Source organism: Bos taurus, chromosome 5 (assembly GCF_002263795.3).
Source record: "Bos taurus isolate L1 Dominette 01449 registration number 42190680 breed Hereford chromosome 5, ARS-UCD2.0, whole genome shotgun sequence".
Classification (NCBI taxonomy): Eukaryota; Metazoa; Chordata; class Mammalia; order Artiodactyla; family Bovidae; genus Bos; species Bos taurus.
In genome coordinates, this window is record NC_037332.1 from 60,555,573 (window position 1) to 60,577,451 (window position 21,879).

Here is a 21,879-nt window from a genome sequence, read left to right on the forward strand (position 1 = left end):
TTGTGGAATGCACTGTACATTGGTTTTTACATAATTTTACTGATCAATTTATAAACCAAAAACTTGGTTCCACGCAATATTTCATGAACGACATGTGAAATGGTTTATGACAAACACACCTGTCTCTGGATAAGAAGAATTTCGAAAACCGGGGTCCTTTTGCAACTGAATCTCTTTCAAACTGAATATTGATACACCTAAAATGCATAGACAAAAAACAGCAGATGAAAGCCTATCATTAAAGCAAATATAATCCAACTAGACACAAAACATCTAAATTATATACTGAGTGAATGTGAAACATTTATACTACATTTACAAGGTTACAGCCCCACTGAAGTATTTTCTCTTTTGTTCCAAGGTTTTGAGAAGAAAACCAAGCCAAATAATCTCCCCTCAGAACCTTTCTCCTCCAATCTGGCTTTAAATTAGGCTGTGAGTGTGTGTTTCTCTGAGGAGAATGTACACTGTTTATTTCTAGGGCTTACTGAGGTTGGGAGACCTCATCAAAATGTATTACTCAGTTTTATTCTATCCTTTATCCATTTGTCTTATGATGGCAGTGAAGGTCCAATCCTCAAACTATCTTGAGAATTTTACAGAAAAACAAGAAATAGGTTTATACACCTTTCCTGCAACTCAAACTTTAAAACTTGATATTATTAGTAATAATGAAATGTAAATAGCATCTTAAAAAATACTTGTAATTCATCTTTCTCATTTCCATCTCTGCCACAGAGGTAGTCTTTCATTACAAAATATCCTTTAGGTTCTAAGTGAAAAGTCATGAGGAGTCTTGATTCCAATTAGAAAACCATTGTCTAGTAAATGAGAATGGGAAATTAATGAAAGCTTTTGGTAGCTCATTTCCGAAATATTCTCTTAATTCTCCATTCACCTTGCTCAGTTTTAAAGTAATATATTGGGGTAATTTTTAAGAATGTTCTGAGTAAGATCAAGCAGTTACCTCAGGCATGAGAAATCAGCTATTTTAATGACAATATGCTCAACTCTGTCATGGGGCTAGTTAAGTCTGAGTGAACACAGTTAAGGAAAACCATCTTCATGTCTTAAAAAGGAAATTTACTTTCATGAGAAAACTAATGTTTTGGCTGTGTTTCATTACGACTTGCTTTTAATCCATTTTTAACAACTCTGAATCAAAGTAATTCAGATTGGGCCTAATGACAATTGGCCCAATGCCATCACTGGATGGCATTTTCCAGCTTAAGTCCAATAAGACTAATGACCCACATAGAAGTGCTACTGATTTCTTAAGAGTCATAGCAACATGCTCAGTGTTAAAAGAAATAAAACAGGTAAATAAGACATACGCCTCCCTTCAAGGATTTCTGATCTAATTACAATAAGACCAGAATTTTAGGCTTAAAAAGCAATAGTCCCTTCCTCAACTCCTAATTCACCCCAGTCTCCAAACGTGGATAAAAATAAAGGGGATGGAAGGACACACTCTAGAATTTCTCTTACTTTCAGGTAAAGCATGTATTCTCGGTCCCAGACTTCGAAAGTACACATGTTTCATGGCCTCTTCTGCTGAAACCCTTTTCTTAGATTCATACTGTGAAAAACCAAAAAAGCAGCTTCATTCATTTTTTTCTCTAAATAATGGAAAAAGCATGTGTGAGGGGTAGGGGACACACACACAAATTAGCATTTAAATGTTTAGAGCTACCGTTAGCTTGATTACTTAATACTTAATAAAAATTACTTATTTTTAAGAACCAATTTACTATGCTCTAAATTGAGTTACTACTGAGCTTGTGTAGCAATGATCCCAGTTACAAATTTCCAAAACAAACCTGGATCTTAACTAAAGATTAAGATTCCTTATATTTTCTGAAGTGATGGGAAAAAAAGCAAAATATCTGACCTATGGTGTTACTTTTCTTCATGAACAACAAAGGATTATTAGAATGTAACTAATACCTTTAAGAAAGATATTATTAAATTACCTATTCAATACCCATTTCCCCTTCTTCCTTCATGAGATAATGTAGATTTAAGGCATTCATGCTTCCAACTCTGACATAAGAATCATGACTATTCTAAGTTTAGGCTAATTATGGCAATCCAGCGCCTCAATTCTCAGCCTCTCTTACAATCAACATTCTAGCTATATGAAGATTTCGGAGACATAGGAAGAAGTCCTTAGAGGGGTTTTGGAAAAGCCTTTGCTTTGCAGATACATGAGGACTAATGTGACTGACACACTCTTATCCTCTCTGTCGTTTCTGCTCTGAATGCAGATATGGATGGATTTGGAGGTACAACAGCCTATAGAGCATAGGGATAAGGAAAAAAGAAAGCGAACATAAGAAAACATGAACTGCAGAGAACATGGCCTTGACACAGTTGATCAGTGCCAGCAGCTAACTATCTCAGTGAAGGGAATATGCAATGCACATTTTTATATGTCTTTTTTTCTGTTTCTACATAGTCTGTTGGAGAATCACCAAGAAAGTCGACGGACAACAGCAGCAATTAGCAACTATCTCTTTGGCTTCTATGATCGCCAATAATCACCAAAAATAAGCTTCAAAAAAAAAAATATTCCCTTCACCTCAGACTGTTCTGGGTTACAAGGAGAGACCCATACACACTAGGAGAAACCATATTTTTTCACCTAAGCACGTGTCTTAAGTATGCTAGATATACTGATCCCATTCTATAGATGAAAAAACTAAGGCTCAGAGAAGTTAACATACCATTTAATGACTATAAAAAAGATGTAACTTACCTGAAGAAATTTTGTTATCAACTCAATTCCTTCAGAGTCTAACCTAAAAACAAGGAAGGACAAGTAACAATTTATTTATTAATCTTAGCTGATAGCAACTTTCTAAATAAAACTATTTTCCAAGTGTTTTCATCTGCTAAATTCAACTGCCCTAAAATAGCACACTTTGCTGCTTTTCAAACAGATTCAAATCTGTTTTATCCTTAAGATTTATCGTGCCACTTGTTTAAGAAGAAATCACAAGTAACTGGGCATCAACTCGAAATTTCAATATTCAAGAGGAAATTAGATTACTAAAATGATAGAATTTTAAAAAATCACTATTTTATCTCTAAACAAAATAACCTGTATTATTGAAAAAAACTTGAGTAAACTAGATCTGTTTTCACAGTGTTCTAGTGAAGGCAAGAGTACAACGGCATCATTTCGTATTATACAGGTGAAAACACAACGGTAAGAGACCTCCAAATTTATCATTGTGGTTCAAGATAAACAGAGATGAATCACTCAACAAATTTTTACAGGACAATATGCTGAAGGTTGGGTACTAGAAGCTATAAAGTTCAATTTAAATATGCCTCAATAATTTCATAAAACTTTATTTAAAAGGGATACAAAACCAATGACATAATCAATAAAGACAAAAAATTGTAAGGATGGAATTAATAAAACAGGAGTAGAGGATTTAGGGGTTATCTTAAAGAGATAACCTCCCGATCAGAAGTCACGAGTCACAAATTCTATCATGCACTGATATTCACTGGCAAAAGCACAATTATGGAAACTGCCTCCTCTCCCTTCCATCTTAAGTGCTCTTAGTAGGAACTGTGGATGCTGTGGCCTAGAGATTCTCCAGAGTCTCCTAATCCTTTGCAGTCTGCCATTCTGACAAACACTCGGAACTCTGTGGCTACAAATAAAGTGGAAGTTGCTCAGTTGTGTCCGACTCTGCAACCGCATGGACTATATACAGTTCATGGAATTCTCCAGGCCAGAATACTGGAGTGGGTAGCCTTTCCCTTCTCCAGGGGATCTTCCCCACCCAGGAATTGAATCAGGGTCACCTGCACTGTAGGCGGATTCTTTAAAGAATCTGCTTTAAAGAGCTGCAACTTTTTACCCTGGACATTACAACAGCAAGCAATATATATATGACAAAAATAGGATTTATGCTTTTATGCTAAAAGTCTAACACATTATATTATTCTTCCTTCTTAGGAAGTCTACTTAGAATGTTACCAGTTAGTTTAGTGACAAGGCTATCAAATCACATAAACACTTTCAAAATAGTTTTGGCACCAGAATGATCTTACTAATCGTCCCTATCTTGAGAATAAATGGAACTAGAGTGAGTATGTTATGTTGTGAGCAATGTGAATGGCTTTTGATTAAAACAGATATTTGCCTTATTTGGTATCCTGGTGCCCTTTTCACATCTATTTTTTCTTAAGGAAAGATGAAAAAATACAAAGGGGGTTAGTGATTCTAACGTTACTTACAGAAATGTAATACATTCCGTAAGTAAAAACATTCTCACTCAAATTTTAATGGGAGTCTTAGATGGATCTGAGGTAGGTCTGTAATCGGATGGGCAACATAGAGGATATGAAGGGTCAGAAAGTTCATATTCTTCAAATACAAATTATCATTAACACTGGCCAAAATTATGATGGGTCATCCTGTATAAGAGCCAAGATTTTGCCTATTACACATTCCTAAGTAAACATAGAATGTGCGTGCTCAGTTGTGTCCAACTCTTTGTGACCCCATGGTCTTTGTAGCCTGCCAGGCTCCTCTGTCCAAGGATTTTCAAGGTAAGAATACTGGACTGGGTTGCCACTTCCTCCTCCAGGGGATCTTTCTGACCCCGAGACTGAAACCCGTGTCTCTTACATCTCCTGCAATGGCAGGTGGATTCTTTACCACTACACCACCTGGGAAGCCCGAAATATAGAATAATGGTATAGAAAAAATAAATTTCATCATGGTCTTCACAGTTCTGAATAAGGCATATATCAATGTTTTCCTTCTGGGAAAAGGAATATCCTACATAAACCCTAGAATTATATAATATATATATATATTCTATGCTCATTTTATTTATAGTTCAATTCTCTGGACTTACATAGTTTAGTGATTCTTGGTCACTGAATTATAAAATTAATTTGACATAGGAAGAAATTAAATTCTAAAATATTTAAGAATTGTGTATGTATATCAAGTATTTTTCCTGAATCCTTACCATGACAAATGGTTCGATAGACTAAAAAGAAAAAAAAGAGAGAGAGACTAAAAAGAATTAAAAAAAAAAAATAGTGTGTTCCCACCTTCACGTAAAGAGAGAAAAAAAATACCTGGGTGCGTGGTTAATTAGAGGCTGTGGTTTATATTTTGGAAAGTTGTAGTTCTTGAACTCATCATTTGAAGAAACACCGGGCCAATTTTCCTGAGATGGAGTTCCTGAATTTAAAAATATATATACTTATATAGAAATTTTTATACAGGCAAATATATATAGGCAGAACAAAAGTGTCTTAAATAACAATTTATATTTAGTAGATAATTTGACTGTTTCAACTAAAATTAGAATGACAGAAACAGTAAACATACAGACTTTTCAGACTAAGCAAAGATTCCACAAAAATGATGCCTAATTGACATCTAAGCTAAAATATTTCCTAATAATGTGCTAAAAGTCAATTTTCAATAATATTTCTCTTCTGTTTTTTCATAGAATCATTATTGCACAGGTAGAAATCAGTAAATAAAAAGCAGAAGTTATCTAGAAGGATTTTTATCTTAACATGAAAATTATAATTCTTATAACAGCTATTTATGTTAGTCTCAGTATCAAATTTATAAATATACATTTGAAAGATGTAGTCGTATCCAGCTACTCAATTACAGGTAACAAATCACTGAGAAGAAAGTTCTTTTGTTACCTAGCAGTCGGAAAATTAAGTGCAGTTCATCTTCCACAGTTGATCCTGGAAACAGAGGTCTTCCAGAAGCCATTTCAAAGAAAATGCAACCAACACCCCTATAAAATATACCATAAAAAAAAAAAGATGAGTAATCCATTTATATATTATTAAGCACAAGAGTCTTTTCCCTAAGGCTGCCTCTCTGGAGAATTTTGTACTAGCCTGCTAGAAAATCTGCAGATTTCTTTCAGATATAACTAAACTAACTTGTTAACATTTAGCTTATCATCTTCCATACTTCTATATCCATTTTCCCCACTTAAAATGTCCAGCCCTCTTCTGCATGATCCCTGAAGAATACCACTAACCATAGCTAATAGTGATTTAATGCTTACTATGTGTTAGGCAGTGGTGGTCAGCAGAGATAGGGAGAAACAAATGATTCAAGATGTTTTTATGTAGGAAGCAGAGACAGAGCTGATAGATGTAGGGTAAAGTGAGTGAGAGTGAGTAAGACAGAGAGAGAGAGAGAGAATGTGTTAAGAGAAGGAAGAGAAATGGATAGAGGCTCACTAAATAGATACTGTCTTCACCTGTGTGAAGACATGAGTTTAAGATAGGAGTCCTTCCTTTAAAGACTCACAACCTAGCAATTACGTATATATATATATGTGTGTATATATATAAATTAAAATATTATATAGAAAATTAAATAATGGAGCCACTATGGCCAACAGTATGGTAATTCATCAAAAAATGTAAAATAGAATTGCCATATGATCTAGAAATTCCACTTCTAAGTATATAACCAAAAGAAAAGCAGTATCTCAAAGAGGTATTTGTACACTCATGTCCACAGCAGCACAACAGCCAAAACGTGGTAACAACCCAACTGTCCATCAGTGCATGAATCAATAAACAAAATAACATATATGTATAATGATTATTCAGCCTTAAAAATGAAGGAAATTCTGACACATAAAAAAGTCAAGTATCTATCTTTGCCAGGGGTAAACCTTGATGACATTTATGCTAAGTAAAATAAACCAGTCACAACAAAACAAATACTATATGATTTTACCTATATGAGGTACTTAAAAAGCCAAATTCACAAACCCAGAAAAACGGTGGAGGGAGAGGGAAATGGGGAGTTACTATTTAATAAGTACAAAGTTTTAGTCTGCAAAATGAAAAGAGTTGTGGAGACTGATGATAATGGATGCACAGCACTGTAAATGTACTTAATGGTAAATCTGGTTATATATATATTCCCAAAATTTAAAGAAGCTTTAAAAAGAAAAAATGTTTCACAATACAAATTATATAAATGTTCAACCCAAGACAACAACAAAACAAACTATATGATTTATCACTACACAAAGAATACTTGCAGTAAGTGTAACCACAGTTCAAGGGAAAAAATTAGCCATGGGAGGCTAAGTTATAGTCAGGGAGGATTTATGAAAAACTATGTTTTGAAGGCCCTAGGCACAGGCCTTAGTCAGAGAAACAGAGTAGTCATTAAAGACAGGTGAACTGGTATGAATATAAGAGCAAAGCTGGGAAAGCCCAGGTTTATTTATGAAATATAGTTAAGTAGCCATTTGGCTAAATGGAAACATCTACGCTGAATAGTTTGAAGTAAACTGAAAAAGGAAGAGACATTTCATGAAGATTATTAAATATCAGATTGAAGAACGATACCTTATTCCATAACAGGTAGTGAATGGGGAAGCAGCAAATGTGTTTGAATAAAGGAGTGTCATGATCAAAGTGCCAGGTGAGGAAGATTACTACTGTATTTCACTGTTTCAAGATCAACTTAAAGCAAGTGGGTTTTGGTGAATATTAAATGATGATAAAAATAATAATTTTGTACCAGACACTCTTCAAAGTGCTTTATATATATCAGCTCATTTGGTCTTAACATTATTCACAGAACAGGCTTTTAAAGTAGTTATTGTTATGATTCTCATTTCCTTAAATGAGGAAACTGAGGCACAGGCCAGTAATTTCAAACTGGTCTTTAAACCTAGGTGATCCTACTTGCCAGAACTCTTCATCATTGTTTATATTGTCTCTCTTTAAAATAACATCTCCTTAAAGCCAAATACCAATCAGTATGTCCTGTGTTAATGGCTACATTCTTTCAAAATTATAAATGGCAATAACATATGCATATATTTACCACATGTCAATCTGTGTTGAGTACTCTGAGGAACCCAGAAGCACATCAGGCGGCCGGTACCAAAGTGTGACAACTTCATTTGAGTAGGTCTTTGTGGGAACTGACTTGGCTCTGGCTAGTCCTTCACAGGGAAAAGAAAACAATTAAGAAGCAGCTAGAATGTATTTCCCAGTTCATATGACCACAATGATTGCAGTCACAAGGATGCCTGAGATGGCTACTCTATACCTTTTTGAAGCTTAAGAAAATTCGTTTTATGAATTTTTGAGTGTGCATCATCTTGGGTCAGCAAATCTTCATGTAATTAAACTAAATAATAATTCCACAGTCAGGGACTATGTTTACTTTTATGAGTGAATGCACCTGGTCTCAGTATCTGGGCTAATCTAAACTTAAGATATCTTCCTTCTAGCCATGATTATGCCAAAATTACTTCCTACTTCAAGTTAAATTAATGTAAAACAGGCCAATGATATTAAGATAAACAATTTTATTTCTTTCAGTTATAGGCTTATTGACTTTTAACCTGATTACAAATTTCATTTGCTGTACCAATTCTTACCAAAAAGCATGAAGTTATTGGTCCACGATCCTGTTAAGTTTTATTAATAATTCCCCTGCAGAAGTTTTTATTTAAAATCTTCTTTGAATAAACTACATTGTCGTTCTGTACTTCTTAAGTTTTACGTTATATAGTTAATATTAAAATACAATGAACCTGTCTTTGGATATCATTAGTTGCTGTAGCTAACACGTGCCATTCCTTTGCCTGTTGAATATGAAATGCACTGATTATCTAGGTATAAAGACAAGAGCTTGCAACTTTCTCTCTCGAGCCACTAGTGTAAGAGTTGCTTTTATTACCCCCATGCCTCCAAATTCTTATCACCTAAAGAAGTAACTTTTTAAAAGATATCTGAAGAAATATAAATTTTAACATATACTTTATTTCAAACAGGAACTAATTCATCCATAGGCTGTGATTTCTGCTGTAACTATTATATCTGATTAAAATACTAAGTAAGAAAAATGTCATAGAAGGATAATTCAATACTTTGTTAAACCAGATAGTCATCCAAGTGAAACCAGAATTTTTTTTTTTTAAATCAGGCAGTATTCATAGTATTTTCATTTAGTTTAAGGGCTAAAGGATGTCACTGAAATAACGTTGACATTATTTTATTTAATTACAGATTTTATTCTACCATCCCAACTTGGTAAAATAAATTCAAAATTTTTTGATAATTAGCAAATGGGAGCAACTTTCGGATTCCTCTCCCTGATATACTACTGGGTTATGAGGGGAAAAGGACAGGCTTCGCGTTTGCTCTTCTATCCATACCACATCAAAGCAACTGCAGCTGTAGTTTCCTCAGGACCTTATTCTTCTCCCTCTGAGAGAATTCTAAACTATGGTACTTGCTCAAACAGGCTTCTGGTTCAGTTCACAATTAGATTTGCAATACTGGCATGAAATGCAATACATAATAATTTTGTCCAAACCAAATTAACTCAATGTGACATGGTATTATTATATAAGCCATTTTCTATTATTAATGAAAATGTCTATTTATATGAATACTTGCCTGATCACAGGAAAAGTAGAATTTTCATCTAGATCAACAACAACTTTATACCTCTGGAGATCCCCTGAAAGGGTCTCAGCACGCTTAGGGGACTATGGACCACTTCTGAGAACCTGTGATGTTTAGCATTCACTAACATAACTGACCACCAAAATTTTCAAATATCTTCCAAAAACTTCCAAACTCACAAAAAAGCAATCATACAGTGTCAATACTTGTTTTTTCTTTTAAACTTAACCACCTGGAACTATCTATAAATATCTCATACATTCCATACCAAAATCTGCTAGCTTTAATTCTCCTTTTTCATTAATGAGGAGGTTCTGTGGTTTTAAATCTCGGTGTAACACCTTTCTTCTGTGGCAATATGCCAAACCACGTAGAATTTGGTATAAAAACAGCTATGGAAACAAAAAACAGAAATTAGTCTTACAGATAATAGACATACTTTGGTGTAAGTTATGGTAAACAGAAAAGCAACTGGCCTAGAATAGTCAAAGAAAAAAAAGGAACCATCTCCTTTTCCTTACATACTTATCTAAATTTTACAATTCATTATTCTATTTGAAGCATCTATTTTTTTAGTGTGAACAAATGAAACTTTATCTTAGTAGTAATAGTTCACTTGTTACTAAAAATGATTTTAAATAAATGTACCTCAAAAACTTACAGGTCTACTAATGAGGTTTATAGTTTAATTATGAAATTCTCACAAAACAATCAGTCTTCTACCATTACCCAACCCTCCTCCCCCTGAAAAAAAACTGATGTGGGACAAAGCCTTTAATATAAGGCACTAGAGTTGGTGGCTTTATGAACATTTTGAAGTGTCAAAGAGATCGGTGCTGCACAGCTCTGGCAAATTACGTGCTATAAAAATAACCTAAAATAACCTAACCCAGCTTCTATCACCCACCTCCTGGGTACTTTACTTTCAGCACCTCCCACTCAGCCTTCAAAACCTGCTATGATTCAGAAAAGGGATTAAGCACTGTGGAGCTCTGAATGACTCTTGGAAAAAAGCAATTCCTATAAGGCTAATGGTAAACTTTTTTGTTGTGGATTTTGGTGGAAAAGGGAATATGAAAAGCAGAAGGTATTTGATTCTTTGTGGTTAACAAAAAAGAGCCTCAAGTCCACAGCATTCAGGAGTGTACCCTTGGTTTTCTTGGAAGGTGAAAAATAGCATTAGAACTTCGAGAATAAGCCAAGGCAGCGGGTGAACAGTGGGCCGGAAGAAATTGTAATTAGCAGAGCTTCTATACTCTACGTATTTGTGTTTTGAAAACTCTTAAATTACTACTTCCAAATATTCTCATTACTTTTTATATTTAACAGAGAATAAAATACTTTTCAACTTAATTCTGGCATGCAGACCTGGCTTAAGACAAATAAACTTCTCAAATCTTTGTCAAATTATGATAATTAAGGACAACTCTATTTCCTTAAACATAAAAACAACATAAAAGCCATAAGCAGAAGTAAACACAAATGAGATTCACAACACTTTGCCAAATAAAACATAAAATATGATGAAAACAATTCTCACAGAAAATACATGGAAAAGAGACTTAAAACTTAAAGCCCTATTCTAAAATTCCTACCAATGTGTTATATCCATATATTTTGAACTATTTTTTAGTAAAAGAAACTGGCTCTCCTTTATACCAAACTTAACTATTTAAATAAGTATCTTAAGTTTAAAAGTTAGTATCTATAGAACTGGAACTGTTGCAAAACCACAGCTAGGGCAACCTATTTCCAGAACAGTCTCATGAACCACTGAGTGAGTTCAGATAAACAGATCTTTGCTAAATTTGGAGTAAATCCAGTCAAAGAAACCTACTGTAAGAACACAACTGTATCAAGGGTTTTTACTTGATCTTACTTTTACTTTTGGGCTTTATCTGGCACAAAGTTTATATCAAATTTTTCTATTATTACTTGCATCTTCACCCATTTTTCAGGTAAGAAAACATAATTATCTTTCTTTCTCTCCTAATAGTGCAGAATGGTATTTCCAGCCTAGTATTCATAATACCTATATAGCTTCCTGACCTTACGCACTAATTAGTACCTTCAAAAGTTGTTTCATAATTAAATACCATTCTAAACATGAGGACTTTGCCATTTAAAGGAGGCCCTTTGCAAAATATACTGTATCATTTTCATTTACCTTAAACATTTGGATTCTGATAAAACAGGCTTGTTGTTTTCTTTCTAAGCAGAATATACCTGTAAATGTTCTATATATATCCAAGAGAACCAATAATACTGTGAAAGGAAATGTCAGAAGACTTTTCTGTTTTGAAGCAGAATAAGGTTAAAAGTTTATTGAAGGGCTAAGCAAGGAAAACAGGTGGCTCTTACTCAAAAACCTCAAATTCCTCCGAAGTACTTACTAAAACTTTTAAAATGAAGTAGTTCTACAAAAAAGGTCTGATTCTAGGAAATACTACAGTATAGCAAACAGAAGTTCTGAGTAAATGTGTTCAGACAACAACAGCCTATTTAAAATGCGTAACAAAAAATTCTGAAGCAGAATAGTTATGAGACTGGCATATTTCATTATGTAATGCAGTTTGTCTCTGCTTAAGTGTTTGTCTCTAAACAAAATTTTAAACCACACAGTAAGCATACCTTTACGTTGTGCATACTCATGATGTTTCCACAGTCATCCATGTACTGTTTTAGATCTTTATCCTGAAAAAACAGAGCACTATGTGATACATAGTTTTGAGAAGGCATGACATTTACTTATTTAGTTTTTAAAAATAAGTTTGCTTTTTAAAATTGAAGTATAGTTGCTTTTCAATGTTGTGTTAGTTTCTGGTATACAGAAAAGTGATTCAGTTATACATAGATATTAAATATTGTTTTTTTAAAAAAAATTAGTTGTTTTTTGAAGAAAGATACTGAATGTACCACACATAATTAAATGCTAATAATAAGAATGTCCCTGGGGCTGTTAAAAAATCCAATCTGTGATGTTTTATTATAGCAAAATTAAATACTGAAGTTTTATGAAATGCTTACCAGATACTCAAAGACCAGAGTCAAAGATTTATCTGTATGAACAATGTCATGTAATGTTACTATATTTGCATGTTTTAGATCCTTTAATAGTGAAACTGCAAAACAGAAAAGAAAGCCAATTATTTAGTCTGTGGTAGGCAGTCTTTTAAAAAACCCTAAGTTTAACATATGAAGGCCTGAATTTAGGAGTCTCTTAAAACAATTCAAAGGGATTTGTAGTAGAAATTTTAAAAGAATTTTTTTCCTTTTCTTTTATGGTACTGGGTTTGATATTTTTAATACTTCTAAGTTTTTCCCTATACTACATTAATACTCTACATAACATCTTTTTTTCGCTCAAATGTTAACCTATTGAGACTGTCCCAAGATATGTTTTCTTCTTCCAAACTGGCTTATCAGTCGCCTCAAACCGTTTTCTGGATAATCCTTTAAAAAAAATGGTACCATTATAAAAATATATTTACATCCTGAATACACTATTTATGGTCAGCTCTTCCCCCATGCACCAATATGTAACACTTCCCAATGCCAAGTATTTGTCTATGACAATGATCTTATGACTTCATACTATTTCTTCATAAGCTGTATGATAATGTATCTAATTCCTTTTTGTTAAATATTTTAGCTTTAGATATTGCTTCTACCCCCAGGGCCTCATTTAATTGTATTCTTTTTCCTCAATGAGATGCCATTAGTTGCGATGGCATATTATTTTCCAGTCATGTATTATTTCTATATCTGAGCTCTTTGTACTTACAAAAAATGAACTCTTATTACATAGCTTTGGTTTTAAAATGTTCTATATAAATTTGATAAAACATTCTGCTCACAAAAAGTACTAACTATACCTTCTCTTATTGCTGTGCAGGGTGCACCTTCTTCATGTTCCAACCGGATCTCTTTCAAGGCCACCAAATTCTCTGTCAATTTACTTCTTCCTTTATAAACTGTTGCATAGGTACCCTATAAAATATATTTTGAAAGATACATGAAAGCAGCATGAGTCTGTCTATATCATCAATACAAGAAAGAGCCCTACCTAAATTTCTGATTTCTAACCATGTGTTAAATTCCATCTTGCAGAGAAACCTCCACCATGACTGGTTTTGGTTTTCCTACAGCTAAGAGGACTTTCAGTTCCCTGCGCACAGCTTCCCTACTCTTACAACCCTTCAGAGTACTTCAAAAGTAAAAACATAAGGAGAATATTTAATTTAAAAGTATTGTATTAACTACAACTACAATGGTATGTGAAGATTGAGGAAATTAAGCACATTAAGTGAAAACTGAAACTAACTAACATGTTATTAAAATTTTACCGATTTTCAGAATCTTTGAATGCTAGAGCTCTCCTTTAAAAACCAAATGTATTCTACAGATATCTTCTATTGTTGCCAAGACAGTTCTCAAACTCCCTTAAGGCCTCCCTATTAACTAATTCTATTATTTTCTTTGCACTTTATCACTCTGGGAAGCAGACCATTTCAAAACTAGTACCAGTAGCAAGATCAGGAAAACCTTGAATTTCATTTTAAAAAAATGAGCCAAGAATTTCCTTAACCTTTAAGATGTGTCTTTAGCTTTACAGATAGTATTTTGATTTTTCACAAGTTTGAACACATGGAATTTCCCATATGACAGCACAGTCACAGAGTACCAAGGAGCAAACTAAAAGATAGATGCCTATTTTGTTACCAAAAAAAAAGCACAATATTTTGTGCATCAACAGGTTACAATGCTATTAAAAAAATTCATTTCTTCTCACACTGATGGAATAATTTCAAGAATTGAAGGGTATTTCTTTCTAATATTCTATTGCCTTTACAGGACAAGATACAGTCTTTTCGGTGATGAATAAGAAAAATATGTATCTTACATTTTCGACATAAGTATTAACTTACCTCTCCAAGCTTTTCCAATTTGATGTAGGTTTCCATTTTTCCAAACCCAATTTCTGACTGAAAGCAAACAATTATAAATTTAGTATTCTTCAAATTTCAATTCTTCTCTGCCTCAATATCTGAAACTCTCCTGCTCTTCGAATGTTTTGGAACAGAAAAATCTGATTAAATAGTAGAACATCTGTCAAATTTTAAAATTGGAACATTTAAAGGTTCAAAAACAAAGTTCACAATTAAAACTGTCAACTCATCTTTTTTACAAATTGATTCACATTCTGCTTTGAAAAATTTCTGTTCTACCTTAAAACTGAAATTTTAAGATATCACAGGCATTTTAGGATACAAAAGGATTTTATAAAAGATAACTACATGATTTAACAAATCACAAAATAAACAATTTTCCTACATATTTTCCTTCATCAATCTTTTGTTTTCCCTAGGAAGGCCTGCAAACAAAACACTATTTCAGGTTTTCTCATCGAAATATAATAAGAAAGATAACCATATGTCATACTCTATGATGAGTCAGGAAATGCTAACACAGAAGAAGTAATATAAGTCTAAATCAGTCTCCTCCACCCCCCACAAAAAAGTGAGTTCTGAAAAGCATTCTTTTAAAAAACCTTGAGCTTGACTATTTTGTATGGAGTCGATAAATGAGGTAGATGGAATAGTCAAATATGCAATGGGAACTCAGTATTTAAAAAGTAATTAAAAAAAAAAAACACCGAACACAGAAGATTTAGGGGAAAAAACAAAATGATAAAAATGTAGAGACTGAGAGAGCAGAGATGGGGAAAAAAGTTAAAAAGAAGAGAATAAGAATTTTCTTAAATTCCTTTCTAGTACCCCTAGTGGAAAGGGCAACAGTAATCTAAAACTTCACTTCTCAGAGTGATACTAATGCCCTTAAGTAGCCAATGAAAGGAATAACGTTCTTTTATATATAACTCTTAAAGGTGTATGCTGGATTATTAAATTCTGTGTCAAATTCTGGAAGTTCAGATACACTTTTTATGGAGGTGTTGAACAAAATAAAAATGATACTTGACAATTTGACTTAACATCACTCACCGCTTGAAACAAAAAAGGTAAACTGCCCAAAACTGACAGTCAAAAGTAGCAGGGGCCTCTCAAAGGAACTGCTGTACAAGGAACTTTTTTACAAGACATATATATCACTTTAAAAGCCATGAGGAAAACTGAAAATTCAATGATCCTCATTCAATTTTGGTAAACTAATCAAAACTGTGGTCACAGGTGGTGCTGGTGCTTTCACTGAAGGACTGAAAAATTGCTTCTCTCTGTGTACTCTTAAAGACTTTTTCCTATATACGGTATTTTCAAAAAAAATTTAAGTGAGATTTTTGGAACCCATCATGATCCATCTACCCACACACTATTTTATATATGACTGACAGATATTAAGTCCTTATTCTGTATTGTCAATAATTATACAGGATAATAAAACTATAATAGACAACACTTTCCAAATACAAATGGGAGTTTTTTAATTTTAATATGGGAAATGTGGCAAAGAGACCACCATTTGATACATCAGAACCTGATTGTGAATAATTTTTTGATTTTGTAGTTTTTCTATAGTCTATTTACATATGATCTCACATAACACTTAAAAAAAAAGGCTAATTGCCAAGGTCACACAAACTATGATAGAGTGTTTATTTTCTTATACCTATTTTCTAGAATTCAGATGATTAAATTCACAAACATGGAACTATTTTGACATGAATTTCAAATCTCACCTGATTTTTTTATGAAGGAAAAAGAATAGCAACAATAAATGGAAACTAGTATGAACAAAATAATCAATGTCCCCCCCACCTCCCCCCCCCCCGCCCCCCGCAAGATATAATTAAAATGTCATCATCTGTAACAGTGAGAAGCACATAGAAAAATATAACTACAAGCAAAGAACTTTCTTTTTTGCCACACCACCTCTTGTGGAAACTTAGTTCCCCAACCAGGGACTGAACCATGCCTGCAACAGCAAAAGTACATTGTCCTAAACCACTGGACCACCAGGGAATTCCCTGGGAAATTTTTCTTATTAGGAGTTGGGAAATTTTATTCTTTTTTTTAATCTTAAGTGAATAAATACTAAAATGTCCTTATAAGATCATGTACACTTTTCTCTAATGGTGGCTTTGACAAAAATGCTTGTTTTTTTTAAAGAGTGGATAATTTAACTACAAATTCAAGACTGTAAAGACAGTACTGACTGATGTAGAGATTACCGTATCATATAAAGTATACAAGGAATAAACTATAAGAGATAGCTTATTATCTTATAGTTAATATGAGAGATATTATATTAACTATATAGCATAGCATCTATATTAACATTACATGAAATATTAACATTAAAAAGAGTCACTCTTTAAATAGTGAAATTCAGTGAGATCATTAAAATATATTGAAAGTACGTTTTTTAAAAAGAGGGTAAATACTGGAATTGACTGCCATAACCCAATTAAAGAGGTTTTGAATTGGGTTGACCACATTTTAATGATTCCCAACCTTTAGGATTTAGTAATTACATCCAATTTATTGCTTAACTGAATCTTTATATGGAATTTCTAGAAAATTTTGCTTGCATTTTTATCTGCTGAGCATGACAAGATTAACAATAGACATAATGACTAGCTTGTTGACACAGTCTCCTACGGAAATTATTCAGAGGACAGAAGACAAAGCTCATTTATTCAACATTTACCAGGCATAATGCTAGGTATTGGGGATAGAGTGAAGAAGACAGACATGATTCCTCCTCTCATGAATTCACAATCCAGACTGATTTTCATCCTAGATTATTTTAGAATATTTTTAAAGTCTCATAAAAACAGAAATAATAGCTGTATGATTGGAACAATACACTCTGCATTTAAATACAATATAAAAATCTTCTTAATTCTGCTTCAAATGAAGCGAATTTTCTTCTGATACTTCACTGCTCTAAAAATTAGCCTTTTGGAAAACCAAACAAACTCCTGTTCAAACAGCTCTTATAGCTGAGTAATTTCACTGTTAAGTCAGAAAGAGACAGACAAACACTATATATTAACGCATGCACCTGGAATCTAGAAAGAGGGTACTGATGGACCTATGTGCAGGGTAGCAATGGAGACACTTAACTTCCCTGGTGGCTCAGACGGTAAAGCGTCCACCTACAATGCAGGAAACCCAGATTCAATCCCTGGGTCGGGAGGAGCCCCTGGAGAAGGAAATGGCAACCCACTCTAGTACTCTTGCCTGGAAAATCCCATGGAGGGAGGATCCTGGTAGGCTAGAGTTCATGGGGTCCCAAAGAGTTGGACATGACTGAGTGACTTCACTTTCACTTTCAATGGAGACACAGGACATAGAGAACAGACTTGTGGACACAGTGGGGGAAGAAGAAGGTGGGACGAATTGGGAGACTAGCATAGAAACATATACATTCAGTTCAGTTCAGTTCAGTTGCTCAGTCCTGTCCGACTCTGGGACCCCCTGAATTGCAGCACGCCAGGCCTCCCTGTCCATCACCAACTCCCGGAGTTCACCCAAACTCATGTCCATCGAGTCGGTGATGCCATCCAGCCATCTCATGCTCTGTCGTCCCCTTCTCCTCCTGCCCCCAATCCCTCCCAGCATCTTTTCCAAAGACTTTCCCAGAATCTTTTCCAATGAGTCAACTCTTCACATGAGGTGGCCAAAGTACTGGAGTTTCAGCTTTAGCATCATTCCTTCCAAACAACACCCAGGACTGATCTCCTTTAGAATGGACTGGTTAGATCTCTTTGCAGTCCATGGGATGCTCAAGAGTCTTCTCCAACACCACAGTTCAAAAGCATCAATTCTTCGGCACTCAGCTTTCTTCACAGTCCAACTCTCACATCCATACATGACCACTGGAAAAACCATAGCCTTGACTAGACGGACCCTTGTTGGCAAAGTAATGTCTCTGCTTTTGAATATGCTATCTAGGTTGGTCATAACATTCCTTCCAAGGAGTAAGCGTCTTTTAATTTCATGGCTGCAATCACCATCTGCAGTGATTTTGGAGCCCAGAAAAATAAAGTCTCTCACTGTTTGCCCATTGATTTCCCATGAAGTGATGGGACCAGATGCCATGATCTTAGTTTTCTGAATGTTGAGCTTTAAGCCAACTTTTTCACTATCCTCTTTCACTTTCATCAAGAAGCTCTTTAGTTCCTCTTCACTTCTGCCATAAGGGTGGTATCATCTGCGATATATCTGAGGTTATTGAGATTTCTCCTGGCAATCTTGATTCCAGCGTGTGCTTCTTCCAGCCCAGTGTTTCTCATGATGTACTCTGCATATAAGTTAAATAAGCAGGGTAACAATATACAGCCTTAACTGTACTATACAGCACTCCTTTTTCCCATTTGGAACCAGTCTGTTGTTCCATGTCCAGTTCTAACTGTTGCTCCTGACCTGCATACAGGTTTTGCATACAGGTTTCTCAAGAGGCAGGTCAGGTGGTCTGGTATCCCCACCTCTTTCAGAATTTCCCACATCCACACAGTCAAAGGCTTTGGCATAGTCAATAAAGCAGAAATAGATGTTTTTCTGGAACTCTCTTGCTTTTTCCATGATCCAGCGGATATTGGCAATTTGATCTCTGGTTCCTCTGCCTTTTCTAAAACCAGCTTGAACATCTGGAAGTTCACGGTTCTTGTATTGCTGAAGCCTGGCTTGGAGAATTTTAAGCATTACTTTACTAGCATGTGAGATGAGTGCAATTGTGCAGTAGTTTGAGCATTCTTTGGCAATGCCTTTCTTTGGGACTGGAATGAAAACTGACCTTTTCCAGTCCTGTGGCCACTGCTGAGTTTTCCAAATTTGCTGGCATATTGAGTGCAGCACTTTCACAGCATCATCTTTCAGGATTTGAAATAGCTCAACTGGAATTCAAGCACCTCCATTAACTTTGTTTGTAGTGATGCTTCCTAAGGCCCACTTGACTTCACATTCCAGGATGTCTGGCTCTAGATGAGTGATCACACCATCGTGATTATCTGGGTCATGAAGATCTTTTTTGTACAGTTCTTCTGTGTATTCTTGCCACCTCTTCTTAATATCTTCTGCTTCTGTTAGGTCCATACCATTTCTGTCCTTTATCGAGCCCATCTTTGCATGAAATGTTCCTTTGGTATGTCTAATTTTCTTGAAGAGATCTCTAGTCTTTCCCATTCTGTTGTTTTCCTCTATTTCTTTGCATTGATCACTGAGGAAGGCTTTCTTATCTCTTCTTGCTATTCTTCGGAACTCTGCATTCAGATGCTTATATCTTTCCTTTTCTCCTTTGCTTTTCACTTCTCTTCTTTTCACAGCTATTTATAAGGCCTCCCCAGACAGCCATTTTGCTTTTTTGCATTTCTTTTTCCATGGGGATGGTCTTGATCCCTGTATCCTGTACAATGTCACAAACCTCCGTCCATAGTTCATCAAGCACTCTGTCTATCAAATCTAGTCCCTTAAATCTATTTCTCATTTCCACTGTATAATCATAAGGAATTTGATTTAGGTCATACCTGAATGGTCTAATGATTTTCCCTACTTTCTTCAATTTCAGTCTGAATTTGGCAATAAGGAGGTCATGGTCTGAGCCACCATCAGCTCCTGGTCTTGTTTTTGCTGACTGTATAGAGCTTCTCCATCTTTGGCTGCAAAGAATATAATCAATCTGATTCGGTGTTGACCAGCTGGTGATGTCCATGTGTAGAGTCTTCTCTTGTGTTGTTTGAAGAGGGTGTTTGCTATGACCAGTGTGTTCTCTTGGTAAAACTCTATTAGCCTTTGCCCTGCTTCATTCCATATTCCAAGGCCAAATTTGCCTGTTACTCCAGGTGTTTCTTGACTTCCTACTTTTGCATTCCAGTCCCCTACAATGAAAAGGACATCTTTTTGGGGTGTTAGTTCTAAAAGGTCTTGTAGGTCTTCATAGAACCGTTACCATATGTAAAACAGATAGCAATTGGGAATTTGCTGTGTGACACAAGGAGCTCAACCCAGTGCTCTGTGACAACCTAGAGGGGTGGGGTGGGGAGGGAGGTGGGAAGAGGGTTCAGGAGGGAGGGGACATATGTATACCTGTGACTGATTCATATTGATGTATGGCAGAAATCAACACAATATTGTACAGCAATTATTCATTAATAAAAATTAAAAAATAGCTCTTATACAATAAGCACATGAAAGTTAAATAAAATAAAAACAAATTATAATTTATAATAGCCTTCCTGTAATTTTGAGTAACTTGCAAGTAGCATTGATTATTATAGGGTATTTCTTCATTACTTTGGTCTAACAGTATAATCATTCTGCCAAAGTTATAAAGAGGTGTTACATGCTGGCAATGCAATTCTAAATGAGCTTCACAACAACTGAAACATGTGCAATAACTCTATTAGATGCCATTCTAAGAGTAAATGGGCATATAAAAAACACTGGGGGCAAAGACAGATTTTTCAATTATCAATTTCCCACCTTGTGAGATTTACCAAGTTACAGTTACTGATAGAAATGTCAGTCTACTGAGGTAGACTGAGGTAGGTCGACTGAGAATCTCTATTCTACTTGATCATTTGTATTACAAAATATTACCTTACCCCTGTCCATAATATGCCATAGGTAAATTAAATTGTGGGTGAACTTTGAACCTCATTTCCACACCATAAGCTCACTTCTGAAAGACATCTGGACTTGATACCCTATTTTCTCACCTGTCCTTAGAAATAACAGCTATGTATGATCCATATTGGTAAAGCCATGAATGAGGAACCCAAAACTTAATGTTTAGGAAGAGGCATATTCTTAGAATTCATATAACCTAAACTTCAATAAAATGAGACAAACTTTCCTACACAGACTTAGTTTACTAAAGTTGCACTTAACACTCTTATGAAAATTTCCATGGGGTATGCCATCACTGTAAGTGTAACAATGCTCTAATAAATCATTACCTGCCTATGGGCTTTCCCACTAGTCATTAGTTTAAGTATTTTAAGAGTTAGAATATTCCATTTCTTATCAATTATAAATGAATATTAAATAACACTTTCAGTTCAGTTCAGTTGCTCAGTCGTGTCTGACTCTTTGTGACCCCATGAATCGCAGCATGCCAGGCCTCCCTGTCCATCACCAACTCCCGGAATTCACTCAAACTCATGTTCATCAAGTCAGTGATGCCATCCAGCCATCTCATCCTCTGTCGTCCCCTTCTCCGCCTGCCCCCTATCCCTCCCAGCATCAGAGTCTTTTCCAATGAGTCAATTCTTCGCATTAGGTGGCCAAAGGACTGGAGTTTCAGCTTTAGCATCATTCCTTCCAAAGAAATCCCAGGGCTCATCTCCCCTAGAAAGGACTGGCTGGATCTCTTTGCAGTCCAAGGGACTCTCAGGAGTCTTCTCCAACACCACAGTTCAAAAGCATCAATTCTTCGGTGCTCAGCCTTCTTCAC

The 21,879-nt window shown here is 35.0% G+C and overlaps 1 protein-coding gene across 2 annotated transcripts in view; it reads right to left on the bottom strand.

The window, feature by feature from the left end:
* CDK17 (cyclin dependent kinase 17) overlaps positions 1 to 21,879 on the bottom strand; it is a 138,841-nt gene that overhangs the window by 29,970 nt on the left and 86,992 nt on the right. For both annotated transcript variants that reach the window (XM_059886962.1, XM_024992505.2), the window contains exons 6-16: positions 14,394 to 14,450; positions 13,341 to 13,455; positions 12,493 to 12,587; positions 12,097 to 12,159; positions 9,734 to 9,857; positions 7,871 to 7,991; positions 5,701 to 5,798; positions 5,113 to 5,218; positions 2,759 to 2,801; positions 1,489 to 1,579; positions 120 to 197 (exon numbers count right to left, since the gene is read on the bottom strand). In XM_059886962.1, coding sequence (XP_059742945.1) covers positions 120 to 197; positions 1,489 to 1,579; positions 2,759 to 2,801; positions 5,113 to 5,218; positions 5,701 to 5,798; positions 7,871 to 7,991; positions 9,734 to 9,857; positions 12,097 to 12,159; positions 12,493 to 12,587; positions 13,341 to 13,455; positions 14,394 to 14,450 — 991 coding nt within the window. The remainder of the gene's footprint in view (positions 1 to 119; positions 198 to 1,488; positions 1,580 to 2,758; positions 2,802 to 5,112; positions 5,219 to 5,700; positions 5,799 to 7,870; positions 7,992 to 9,733; positions 9,858 to 12,096; positions 12,160 to 12,492; positions 12,588 to 13,340; positions 13,456 to 14,393; positions 14,451 to 21,879) is intronic.